The sequence below is a fragment of the Plectropomus leopardus genome, chromosome 12 (assembly GCF_026936395.1).
Source record: "Plectropomus leopardus strain MGB_pleo_1.0 chromosome 12, ASM2693639v1, whole genome shotgun sequence".
Classification (NCBI taxonomy): domain Eukaryota; kingdom Metazoa; phylum Chordata; class Actinopteri; order Perciformes; family Serranidae; genus Plectropomus; species Plectropomus leopardus.
Window position 1 is genome coordinate 28,193,327 of NC_142187.1, and position 13,752 is coordinate 28,207,078.

General features: G+C 34.8%; 1 protein-coding gene across 3 annotated transcripts in view; it reads right to left on the reverse strand.

Moving 5' to 3' along the window:
• Positions 1-13,752, reverse strand: part of myripa (myosin VIIA and Rab interacting protein a) — a 69,616-nt gene that overhangs the window by 1,583 nt on the left and 54,281 nt on the right. For all 3 annotated transcript variants that reach the window (XM_042498008.2, XM_042498009.2, XM_042498006.2), the window contains 2 exons: positions 779-940; positions 87-188 (listed from right to left, as the gene is read on the reverse strand). In XM_042498008.2, the coding sequence (XP_042353942.2) occupies positions 87-188; positions 779-940 (264 nt within the window). The remainder of the gene's footprint in view (positions 1-86; positions 189-778; positions 941-13,752) is intronic.

Consider the following 13,752-nt stretch of genomic DNA (forward strand, 5'->3'; position numbering starts at 1 on the left):
GTTTTTTTAATTCTTGCACAAGGTGTCTGACATAATGTGGTTTTTACACTCTTATGACAATGATGTTTATTTATGTGTACAGGTACCATAATGGGAATGGTCCTGGTCCTCGTGAAGCGTGACTGTGGCGTGTCCACATTGAGGCCTGCACTTTTCAAAGCAGCAATTCTGGCTGAGATGTCACAAATCTGGAGCAGAAACAAGGAACACAGTACACGTTTGATTAGGATTTTAGTAGGGACGCACAGTAACTGAAATTACAGTACACGAACCAAGTATACTAGTATTTCTTTAGCCCTGAATTTTAATGATCAGGTCAGTATAAATACTCCAAACTTTCATCTTAATAGATAAAATTATATTAGTAAAATCTTTTAAAATGTTCATAAAATGTAAAACTTATTTTTCCTTGTGTTGGACAACAATTTGTGGTCTATGAGAATGAGACGCTTTTCTTTTGTCTTGGTATAATTACTCTGGACCGCTCATAACAATTTTCTCTTACCTAAAAGAAAAGCAAAAACGAGACAACGTTGCTGAATCCCAAAAATCAATGGGTACTAACAAAATAAGAACAAATCCTGGCTGCCAGCAAAAGTAACAGCAAATATGTTTGTGTATAGTTTCTTGTATGAGGCCCAGTGTTTTCATCTGTGTTTTTATGACCCTCACCACAACATCACAGCTCCCACACTGGGTTTATTATCCAGGTTTACTGAAAAGCAGCAGAGCTCTCTCTTAATGTGTCTTTTTCAGCTAAAAAGTGGATTCAACCCACCTGAAGCTCAGACTGTTGGACTGCGGCAGCTGCTGATGCCACCTGCTCCTCCAGGAAGGAAAGCTCCATGTCGGACGTGTCACTGCAGATGCCCCTGGCACACTCCTCCAGGTCAGTCAGCTCCACCTCCAGACTGTAAACCTCTCCAGCTGCCACGTACACCTGCAGCATGTCCAGGTCCACACATAATTGACACGTCATTAATTGATAATCTCAGTTGAGTTATTTAAATCAAAAAGACTAATGGCGAATATAATAGTAAAAGCAATAGCATTGTCTGTCGAAACAAGTAAAATTTTGAACCCTCCAAGAAATAGGTGAAAATGACATAGAATAGCTTGTTGAGAAGCGTAATAGTATACAAAGTGGGAATAAAAACCAAAAAAGGCCCAAAACCTAAAGAATCTAACATGTCAAAAAAATGGCCCCCAAGGAAATAGTATAGTATGTCAAAAAAAGTCAAATTTTGACCCCTCCTAAAAATGGCTGAAAACGACATAGCATAGCTTGTAGAGATGCGTAATAGTATACAAAGTGGAAATAAAAGCCACAAAAGGCCAAAAACCTAAAGAATCTAACATGTCAAAAAAATGGTCCGCAAGGCAATAGTATAGTATGTCGAAAAAGTCAAATTTTGACGCCTCATAAAAATGAATGAAAACGACATAGAATAGCTTGTAGAGATGCGTAATAGTATACAATGTGAAAATAAAAGCCAAAAAAGGCCAAAAACCTAAAAAAAAATCTAACATGTCAAAAAAATGGCCCCCAAGGCAATAGTATAGTATGTCGAAAAAGTCAAATTTTGACCCCTCCTAAAAATGGCTGAAAACGACATAGAATAGCTTGTAGAGATGCGTAATAGTATACAAAGTGGAAATAAAAGCCACAAAAGGCCAAAAACCTAAAAAATCTAACATGTAAAAAAAAATAGTCACCAAGGCAATAGTATAGTATGTCGAAAAAGTCAAATTTTGACGCCTCCTAAAAATGGCTGAAAACGACATAGAATAGCTTGTAGAGATGCGTAATAGTATACAAAGTGGAAATAAAAGCCACAAAAGGCCAAAAACCTAAAAAATCTAACATGTCAAAAAAATGGTCCGCAAGGCAATAGTATAGTATGTCGAAAAAGTCAAATTTTGACGCCTCCTAAAAATGGCTGAAAACGACATAGAATAGCTTGTAGAGATGCGTAATAGTATACAAAGTGGAAATAAAAGCCACAAAAGGCCAAAAACCTAAAGAATCTATCATGTCAAAAAAATGGCCACCAAGGCAATAGTATAGTATGTCGAAAAAGTCAAATTTTGACGCCTCCTAAAAATGGCTGAAAACGACATAGAATAGCTTGTAGAGATGCGTAATAGTATACAAAGTGGAAATAAAAGCCAAAAAGGGCCAAAAACCTAAAAAATCTAACATGTCAAAAAATGGCCACCAAGGCAATAGTATAGTATGTCGAAAAAGTCAAATTTTGACGTCTCCTATAAATGGCTGAAAGCGACATAGAATAGCTTGTAGAGATGCGTAATAGTATACAAAGTGGAAATAAAAGTCACAAAAGGCCAAAAACCTAAAAAAAACTAACATGTAAAAAAAATGGCCCCCAAGGCAATAGTATAGTATGTCGAAAAAGTCAAATTTTGACGCCTCCTAAAAATGGCTGAAAACGACATAGAATAGCTTGTAGAGATGCGTAATAGTATACAAAGTGGAAATAAAAGCCAAAAAGGGCCAAAAACCTAAAAAATCTAACATGTCAAAAAAATGGTCCCCAAGGCAATAGTATAGTATGTCGAAAAAGTCAAATTTTGACGCCTCCTAAAAATGGCTGAAAACGACATAGAATAGCTTGTAGAGATGCGTAATAGTATACAAAGTGGAAATAAAAGCCACAAAAGGCCAAAAACCAAGAAAATCTAACATGTCAAAAAAATGGTCACCAAGGCAATAGTATAGTATGTCGAAAAAGTCAAATTTTGACGCCTCCTAAAAATGGCTGAAAACGACATAGAATAGCTTGTAGAGATGCGTAATAGTATACAAAGTGGAAATAAAAGCCACAAAAGGCCAAAACCAAGAAAATCTAACATGTCAAAAAATGGTCACCAAGGCAATAGTATAGTATGTCGAAAAGTCAAATTTTGACGCCTCCTAAAAATGGCTGAAAACGACATAGAATAGCTTGTAGAGATGCGTAATAGTATACAAAGTGGAAATAAAAGTCACAAAAGGCCAAAAACCTAAAAAAAACTAACATGTCAAAAAAATGGCACCCAAGGCAATAGTATAGTATGTCGAAAAAGTCAAATTTTGACGCCTCCTAAAAATGGCTGAAAACGACATAGAATAGCTTGTAGAGATGCGTAATAGTATACAAAGTGGAAATAAAAGCCACAAAAGGCCAAAAACCTAAAGAATCTAACATGTCAAAAAAATGGCCACCAAGGCAATAGTATAGTATGTCGAAAAAGTCAAATTTTGACCCCTCCTAAAAATGGCTGAAAACGACATAGAATAGCTTGTAGAGATGCGTAATAGTATACAAAGTGGAAATAAAAGCCACAAAAGGCCAAAAACCTAAAAAATCTAACATGTAAAAAAAAATAGTCACCAAGGCAATAGTATAGTATGTCGAAAAAGTCAAATTTTGACGCCTCCTAAAAATGGCTGAAAACGACATAGAATAGCTTGTAGAGATGCGTAATAGTATACAAAGTGGAAATAAAAGCCACAAAAGGCCAAAAACCTAAAGAATCTAACATGTCAAAAAATGGCCAACAAAGCAATAGGATAGTATGTCGAAAAGTCAAATTTTGACGCCTCCTAAAAATGGCTGAAAACGACATAGAATAGCTTGTAGAGATGCGTAATAGTATACAAAGTGGAAATAAAAAGCCACAAAAGGCCAAAACCTAAAGAATCTAACATGTCAAAAAATGGCCACCAAGGCAATAGTATAGTATGTCGAAAAAGTCAAATTTTGACGCCTCTAAAAATGGCTGAAAACGACATAGAATAGCTTGTAGAGATGCGTAATAGTATACAAAGAGGAAATAAAATCCACAAAAGGCCAAAAACCTAAAAAAACTAACATGTCAAAAAATGGTCACCAAGGCAATAGTATAGTATGTCGAAAAAGTCAAATTTTGACGCCTCCTAAAATGGCTGAAAACGACATAGAATAGCTTGTAGAGATGCGTAATAGTATACAAAGTGGAAATAAAAGCCACAAAAGGCCAAAAACCAAGAAAATCTAACATGTCAAAAAAATGGTCACCAAGGCAATAGTATAGTATGTCGAAAAAGTCAAATTTTGACGCCTCCTAAAAATGGCTGAAAACGACATAGAATAGCTTGTAGAGATGCGTAATAGTATACAAAGTGGAAATAAAAGCCACAAAAGGCCAAAAACCTAAAGAATCTATCATGTCAAAAAAAATGGCCACCAAGGCACTAGTATAGTATGTCGAAAAAGTCAAATTTTGACCCTCCTAAAAATGGCTGAAAACGACATAGAATAGCTTGTAGAGATGCGTAATAGTATACAAAGTGGAAATAAAAGCCACAAAAGGCCAAAAAACTAAAAATCTAACATGTCAAAAAATGGTCACCAAGGCAATAGTATAGTATGTCGAAAAAGTCAAATTTTGACGCCTCCTAAAAATGGCTGAAAACGACATAGAATAGCTTGTAGAGATGCGTAATAGTATACAAAGTGGAAATAAAAGCCACAAAAGGCCAAAAACCTAAAGAATCTAACAGGTCAAAAAATGGTCACCAAGGCAATAGTATAGTATGTCGAAAAGTCAAATTTTGACGCCTCCTAAAAATGGCTGAAAACGACATAGAATAGCTTGTAGAGATGCGTAATAGTATACAAAGTGGAAATAAAAGCCACAAAAGGCCAAAAAACCTAAAAAATCTAACATGTCAAAAAATGGCCACCAAGGCAATAGTATAGTATGTCGAAAAAGTCAAATTTTGACGCCTCCTAAAAATGGCTGAAAACGACATAGAATAGCTTGTAGAGATGCGTAATAGTATACAAAGTGGAAAAAAAAGCCACAAAAGGCCAAAAACCTAAAAAATCTAACATGTAAAAAAAAATAGTCACCAAGGCAATAGTATAGTATGTCGAAAAAGTCAAATTTTGACGCCTCCTAAAAATGGCTGAAAACGACATAGAATAGCTTGTAGAGATGCGTAATAGTATACAAAGTGGAAATAAAAGCCACAAAAGGCCAAAAAACCTAAAAAATCTAACATGTCAAAAAAATGGTCTGCAAGGCAATAGTATAGTATGTCGAAAAAGTCAAATTTTGACGCCTCCTAAAAATGGCTGAAAACGACATAGAATAGCTTGTAGAGATGCGTAATAGTATACAAAGTGGAAATAAAAGCCACAAAAGGCCAAAAACCTAAAAAATCTAACATGTCAAAAAATGGCCACCAAGGCAATAGTATAGTATGTCGAAAAAGTCAAATTTTGACGCCTCCTAAAAATGGCTGAAAACGACATAGAATAGCTTGTAGAGATGCGTAATAGTATACAAAGTGGAAATAAAAGCCACAAAAGGCCAAAAACCTAAAGAATCTATCATGTCAAAAAATGGCCACCAAGGCAATAGTATAGTATGTCGAAAAAGTCAAATTTTGACGCCTCCTAAAAATGGCTGAAAACGACATAGAATAGCTTGTAGAGATGCGTAATAGTATACAAAGTGGAAATAAAAGCCACAAAAGGCCAAAAACCTAGAAAATCTAACATGTCAAAAATGGTCACCAAGGCAATAGTATAGTATGTCGAAAAAGTCAAATTTTGACGCCTCCTAAAAATGGCTGAAAACGACATAGAATAGCTTGTAGAGATGCGTAATAGTATACAAAGTGGAAATAAAAGCCACAAAAGGCCAAAAAACCTAAAAAATCTAACATGTCAAAAAAATGGTCCGCAAGGCAATAGTATAGTATGTCGAAAAAGTCAAATTTTGACGCCTCCTAAAAATGGCTGAAAACGACATAGAATAGCTTGTAGAGATGCGTAATAGTATACAAAGTGGAAATAAAAGCCACAAAAGGCCAAAAACCTAAAGAATCTAACATGTCAAAAAAATGGCCACCAAGGCAATAGTATAGTATGTCGAAAAAGTCAAATTTTGACGCCTCCTAAAAATGGCTGAAAACGACATAGAATAGCTTGTAGAGATGCGTAATAGTATACAAAGTGGAAATAAAAGCCACAAAAGGCCAAAAACCAAGAAAATCTAACATGTCAAAAAAATGGTCACCAAGGCAATAGTATAGTATGTCGAAAAAGTCAAATTTTGACGCCTCCTAAAAATGGCTGAAAACGACATAGAATAGCTTGTAGAGATGCGTAATAGTATACAAAGTGGAAATAAAAGCCACAAAAGGCCAAAAACCAAGAAAATCTAACATGTCAAAAAAATGGTCACCAAGGCAATAGTATAGTATGTCGAAAAAGTCAAATTTTGACCCCTCCTAAAAATGGCTGAAAACGACATAGAATAGCTTGTAGAGATGCGTAATAGTATACAAAGTGGAAATAAAAGCCACAAAAGGCCAAAAACCTAAAAAAACTAACATGTCAAAAAAATGGCCCCCAAGGCAATAGTATAGTATGTCGAAAAAGTCAAATTTTGACCCCTCCTAAAAATGGCTGAAAACTACATAAAATAGCTTGTAGATATGCGTAATAGTATACAAAGTGGAAATAAAAGCCACAAAAGGCCAAAAACCTAAAGAATCTAACATGTCAAAAAAATGGCCACCAAGGCAATAGTATAGTATGTCGAAAAAGTCAAATTTTGACCCCTCCTAAAAATGGCTGAAAACTACATAGAATAGCTTGTAGATATGCGTAATAGTATACAAAGTGGAAATAAAAGCCACAAAAGGTCAAAAACCACGAAAATCTAACATGTCAAAAAAATGGCCCCCAAGGCAATAGTATAGTATGTCGAAAAAGTCAAATTTTGACGCCTCCTAAAAATGGCTGAAAACGACATAGAATAGCTTGTAGAGATGCGTAATAGTATACAAAGTGGAAATAAAAGCCACAAAAGGCCAAAAACCAAGAAAATCTAACATGTCAAAAAAATGGTCACCAAGGCAATAGTATAGTATGTCGAAAAAGTCAAATTTTGACGCCTCCTAAAAATGGCTGAAAACGACATAGAATAGCTTGTAGAGATGCGTAATAGTATACAAAGTGGAAATAAAAGCCACAAAAGGCCAAAAACCAAGAAAATCTAACATGTCAAAAAAATGGTCACCAAGGCAATAGTATAGTATGTCGAAAAAGTCAAATTTTGACGCCTCCTAAAAATGGCTGAAAACGACATAGAATAGCTTGTAGAGATGCGTAATAGTATACAAAGTGGAAATAAAAGCCACAAAAGGCCAAAAACCTAAAGAATCTAACATGTCAAAAAAATGGCCACCAAGGCAATAGTATAGTATGTCGAAAAAGTCAAATTTTGACGCCTCCTAAAAATGGCTGAAAACGACATAGAATAGCTTGTAGAGATGCGTAATAGTATACAAAGTGGAAATAAAAGCCACAAAAGGCCAAAAACCAAGAAAATCTAACATGTCAAAAAAATGGTCACCAAGGCAATAGTATAGTATGTCGAAAAAGTCAAATTTTGACGCCTCCTAAAAATGGCTGAAAACGACATAGAATAGCTTGTAGAGATGCGTAATAGTATACAAAGTGGAAATAAAAGCCACAAAAGGCCAAAAACCTAAAAAATCTAACATGTCAAAAAAATGGTCACCAAGGCAATAGTATAGTATGTCGAAAAAAGTCAAATTTTGACGCCTCCTAAAAATGGCTGAAAACGACATAGAATAGCTTGTAGAGATGCGTAATAGTATACAAAGTGGAAATAAAAAGCCACAAAAGGCCAAAAACCAAGAAAATCTACCATGTCAAAAAATGGTCCCCAAGGCAATAGTATAGTATGTCGAAAAAGTCAAATTTTGACGCCTCCTAAAAATGGCTGAAAACGACATAGAATAGCTTGTAGAGATGCGTAATAGTATACAAAGTGGAAATAAAAGCCACAAAAGGCCAAAAACCAAGAAAATCTAACATGTCAAAAAAATGGTCACCAAGGCAATAGTATAGTATGTCGAAAAAGTCAAATTTTGACGCCTCCTAAAAATGGCTGAAAACGACATAGAATAGCTTGTAGAGATGCGTAATAGTATACAAAGTGGAAATAAAAGCCACAAAAGGCCAAAAACCAAGAAAATCTAACATGTCAAAAAAATGGTCACCAAGGCAATAGTATAGTATGTCGAAAAAGTCAAATTTTGACCCCTCCTAAAAATGGCTGAAAACGACATAGAATAGCTTGTAGAGATGCGTAATAGTATACAAAGTGGAAATAAAAGCCACAAAAGGCCAAAAACCAAGAAAATCTAACATGTCAAAAAACTGGTCACCAAGGCAATAGTATAGTATGTCGAAAAAGTCAAATTTTGACCCCTTCTAAAAATGGCTGAAAACGACATAGAATAGCTTGTAGAGATGCGTAATAGTATACAAAGTGGAAATAAAAGCCACAAAAGGCCAAAAACCAAGAAAATCTAACATGTCAAAAAATGGTCACCAAGGCAATAGTATAGTATGTCGAAAAAGTCAAATTTTGACGCCTCCTAAAAATGGCTGAAAACGACATAGAATAGCTTGTAGAGATGCGTAATAGTATACAAAGTGGAAATAAAAAGCCACAAAAGGCCAAAAACCTAAAAAATCTAACATGTCAAAAAATGGCAACCAAGGCAATAGTATAGTATGTCGAAAAAGTCAAATTTTGACCCCTCCTAAAAATGGCTGAAAACTACATAGAATAGCTTGTAGAGATGCGTAATAGTATACAAAGTGGAAATAAAAGCCACAAAAGGCCAAAAACCTAAAGAATCTAACATGTCAAAAAAATGGCACCCAAGGCAATAGTATAGTATGTCGAAAAAGTCAAATTTTGACCCCTCCTAAAAATGGCTGAAAACTACATAGAATAGCTTGTAGAGATGCGTAATAGTATACAAAGTGGAAATAAAAGCCACAAAAGGCCAAAAACCTAGAAAATCTAACATGTCAAAAAACTGGTCACCAAGGCAATAGTATAGTATGTCGAAAAAGTCAAATTTTGACACCTCCTAAAAATGGCTGAAAACGACATAAAATAGCTTGTAGAGATGCGTAATAGTATACAAAGTGGAAATAAAAGCCACAAAAGACCAAAAACCTAAAGAATCTAACATGTCAAAAAATGGCCACCAAGGCAATAGTATAGTATGTCGAAAAAGTCAAATTTTGACGCCTCCTAAAAATGGCTGAAAACGACATAGAATAGCTTGTAGAGATGCGTAATAGAATACAAAGTGGAAATAAAAGCCACAAAAGGCCAAAAACCTAAAGAATCTAACATGTCAAAAAATGGCCACCAAGGCAATAGTATAGTATGTCGAAAAAGTCAAATTTTGACGCCTCCTAAAAATGGCTGAAAACGACATAGAATAGCTTGTAGAGATGCGTAATAGTATACAAAGTGGAAATAAAAGCCACAAAAGGCCAAAAACCAAGAAAATCTAACATGTCAAAAAAATGGTCACCAAGGCAATAGTATAGTATGTCGAAAAAGTCAAATTTTGACCCTCCTAAAATGGCTGAAAACGACATAAAATAGTTTGTAGAGATGCGTAATAGTATACAAAGTGGAAATAAAAGCCACAAAAGGCCAAAAACCTAAAAAATCTAACATGTCAAAAAATGGTCACCAAGGCAATAGTATAGTATGTCGAAAAAGTCAAATTTTGACGCCTCCTAAAATGGCTGAAAACGACATAGAATAGCTTGTAGAGATGCGTAATAGTATACAAAGTGGAAATAAAAGCCACAAAGGCCAAAAACCTAAAAAATCTAACATGTCAAAAAATGGCCACCAAGGCAATAGTATAGTATGTCGAAAAGTCAAATTTTGACGCCTCCTAAAAATGGCTGAAAACGACATAGAATAGCTTGTAGAGATGCGTAATAGTATACAAAGTGGAAATAAAAGCCACAAAAGGCCAAAAACCAAGAAAATCTAACATGTCAAAAAAATGGTCACCAAGGCAATAGTATAGTATGTCGAAAAAGTCAAATTTTGACGCCTCCTAAAAATGGCTGAAAACGACATAGAATAGCTTGTAGAGATGCGTAATAGTATACAAAGTGGAAATAAAAAGCCACAAAAGGCCAAAAACCTAAAGAATCTAACATGTCAAAAAAATGGCCACCAAGGCAATAGTATAGTATGTCGAAAAAGTCAAATTTTGACGCCTCCTAAAAATGGCTGAAAACGACATAGAATAGCTTGTAGAGATGCGTAATAGTATACAAAGTGGAAATAAAAGCCACAAAAGGCCAAAAACCTAAAGAATCTAACATGTCAAAAAAATGGCCACCAAGGCAATAGTATAGTATGTCGAAAAAGTCAAATTTTGACGCCTCCTAAAAATGGCTGAAAACGACATAGAATAGCTTGTAGAGATGCGTAATAGTATACAAAGTGGAAATAAAAGCCACAAAAGGCCAAAAACCTAAAGAATCTAACATGTCAAAAAATGGTCCCCAAGGCAATAGTATAGTATGTCGAAAAAGTCAAATTTTGACGCCTCCTAAAAATGGCTGAAAACGACATAGAATAGCTTGTAGAGATGCGTAATAGTATACAAAGTGGAAATAAAAGCCACAAAAGGCCAAAAACCAAGAAAATCTAACATGTCAAAAAAATGGTCACCAAGGCAATAGTATAGTATGTCGAAAAAGTCAAATTTTGACGCCTCCTAAAAATGGCTGAAAACGACATAGAATAGCTTGTAGAGATGCGTAATAGTATACAAAGTGGAAATAAAAGCCACAAAAGGCCAAAAACCTAAAAAATCTAACATGTCAAAAAAATGGTCACCAAGGCAATAGTATAGTATGTCGAAAAAGTCAAATTTTGACGCCTCCTAAAAATGGCTGAAAACGACATAGAATAGCTTGTAGAGATGCGTAATAGTATACAAAGTGGAAATAAAAGCCACAAAAGGCCAAAAACCTAAAGAATCTAACATGTCAAAAAAATGGCCACCAAGGCAATAGTATAGTATGTCGAAAAAGTCAAATTTTGACGCCTCCTAAAAATGGCTGAAAACGACATAGAATAGCTTGTAGAGATGCGTAATAGTATACAAAGTGGAAATAAAAGCCACAAAAGGCCAAAAACCAAGAAAATCTAACATGTCAAAAAAATGGTCACCAAGGCAATAGTATAGTATGTCGAAAAAGTCAAATTTTGACCCTCCTAAAATGGCTGAAAACGACATAGAATAGCTTGTAGAGATGCGTAATAGTATACAAAGTGGAAATAAAAGCCACAAAAGGCCAAAAACCTAAAAAATCTAACATGTCAAAAAAATGGTCACCAAGGCAATAGTATAGTATGTCGAAAAAGTCAAATTTTGACGCCTCCTAAAATGGCTGAAAACTACATAGAATATCTTGTAGAGATGCTTAATAGAATACAAAGGGGAAATAAAAGCCAAAAAAGGCCAAAAACCTAAAGAATCAAACTGGTCAAAAAATGGCCACCAAGGCAATAGTATAGTATGTCGAAAAAGTCAAATTTTGACGCCTCCTAAAAATGGCTGAAAACGACATAGAATAGCTTGTAGAGATGCGTAATAGTATACAAAGTGGAAATAAAAGCCACAAAAGGCCAAAAACCAAGAAAATCTAACATGTCAAAAAAATGGTCACCAAGGCAATAGTATAGTATGTCGAAAAAGTCAAATTTTGACGCCTCCTAAAAATGGCTGAAAACGACATAGAATAGCTTGTAGAGATGCGTAATAGTATACAAAGTGGAAATAAAAGCCACAAAAGGCCAAAAACCAAGAAAATCTAACATGTCAAAAAAATGGTCACCAAGGCAATAGTATAATATGTCGAAAAAGTCAAATTTTGACGCCTCCTAAAAATGGCTGAAAACGACATAGAATAGCTTGTAGAGATGCGTAATAGTATACAAAGTGGAAATAAAAAGCCACAAAAGGCCAAAAACCTAAAAAATCTAACATGTCAAAAAATGGTCACCAAGGCAATAGTATAGTATGTCGAAAAAGTCAAATTTTGACGCCTCCTAAAATGGCTGAAAACGACATAGAATAGCTTGTAGAGATGCGTAATAGTATACAAAGTGGAAATAAAAGCCACAAAAGGCCAAAAACCTAAAGAATCTAACATGTCAAAAAATGGTCACCAAGGCAATAGTATAGTATGTCGAAAAAGTCAAATTTTGACGCCTCCTAAAATGGCTGAAAACTACATAGAATAGCTTGTAGAGATGCGTAATAGTATACAAAGTGGAAATAAAAGCCACAAAAGGCCAAAAACCTAAAAAATCTAACATGTAAAAAAAAATAGTCACCAAGGCAATAGTATAGTATGTCGAAAAAGTCAAATTTTGACGCCTCCTAAAAATGGCTGAAAACGACATAGAATAGCTTGTAGAGATGCGTAATAGTATACAAAGTGGAAATAAAAGCCACAAAAGGCCAAAAACCAAGAAAATCTAACATGACAAAAAATGGTCACCAAGGCAATAGTATAGTATGTCGAAAAAGTCAAATTTTGACGCCTCCTAAAATGGCTGAAAACGACATAGAATAGCTTGTAGAGATGCGTAATAGTATACAAAGTGGAAATAAAAAGCCACAAAAGGCCAAAAACCAAGAAAATCTAACATGTCAAAAAATGGTCACCAAGGCAATAGTATAGTATGTCGAAAAGTCAAATTTTGACGCCTCCTAAAAATGGCTGAAAACGACATAGAATAGCTTGTAGAGATGCGTAATAGTATACAAAGTGGAAATAAAAGCCACAAAAGGCCAAAAACCTAAAAAATCTAACATGTCAAAAAAATGGCCCCCAAGGCAATAGTATAGTATGTCGAAAAAGTCAAATTTTGACGCCTCCTAAAAATGGCTGAAAACGACATAGAATAGCTTGTAGAGATGCGTAATAGTATACAAAGTGGAAATAAAAGCCACAAAAGGCCAAAAACCTAAAAAATCTAACATGTAAAAAAAAATAGTCACCAAGGCAATAGTATAGTATGTCGAAAAAGTCAAATTTTGACGCCTCCTAAAAATGGCTGAAAACGACATAGAATAGCTTGTAGAGATGCGTAATAGTATACAAAGTGGAAATAAAAGCCACAAAAGGCCAAAAACCTAAAAAATCTAACATGTCAAAAAAATGGTCCGCAAGGCAATAGTATAGTATGTCGAAAAAGTCAAATTTTGACGCCTCCTAAAAATGGCTGAAAACGACATAGAATAGCTTGTAGAGATGCGTAATAGTATACAAAGTGGAAATAAAAGCCACAAAGGCCAAAAACCAAGAAAATCTAACATGTCAAAAAAATGGTCACCAAGGCAATAGTATAGTATGTCGAAAAAGTCAAATTTTGACCCCTCCTAAAAATGGCTGAAAACGACATAGAATAGCTTGTAGAGATGCGTAATAGTATACAAAGTGGAAATAAAAGCCACAAAAGGCCAAAAACCAAGAAAATCTAACATGTCAAAAAAATGGTCACCAAGGCAATAGTATAGTATGTCGAAAAAGTCAAATTTTGACGCCTCCTAAAAATGGCTGAAAACGACATAGAATAGCTTGTAGAGATGCGTAATAGTATACAAAGTGGAAATAAAAGCCACAAAAGGCCAAAAACCAAGAAAATCTAACATGTCAAAAAAATGGTCACCAAGGCAATAGTATAGTATGTCGAAAAAGTCAAATTTTGACGCCTCCTAAAAATGGCTGAAAACGACATAGAATAGCTTGTAGAGATGCGTAATAGTATACAAAGTGGAAATAAAAGCCACAAAAGGCCAAAAACCAA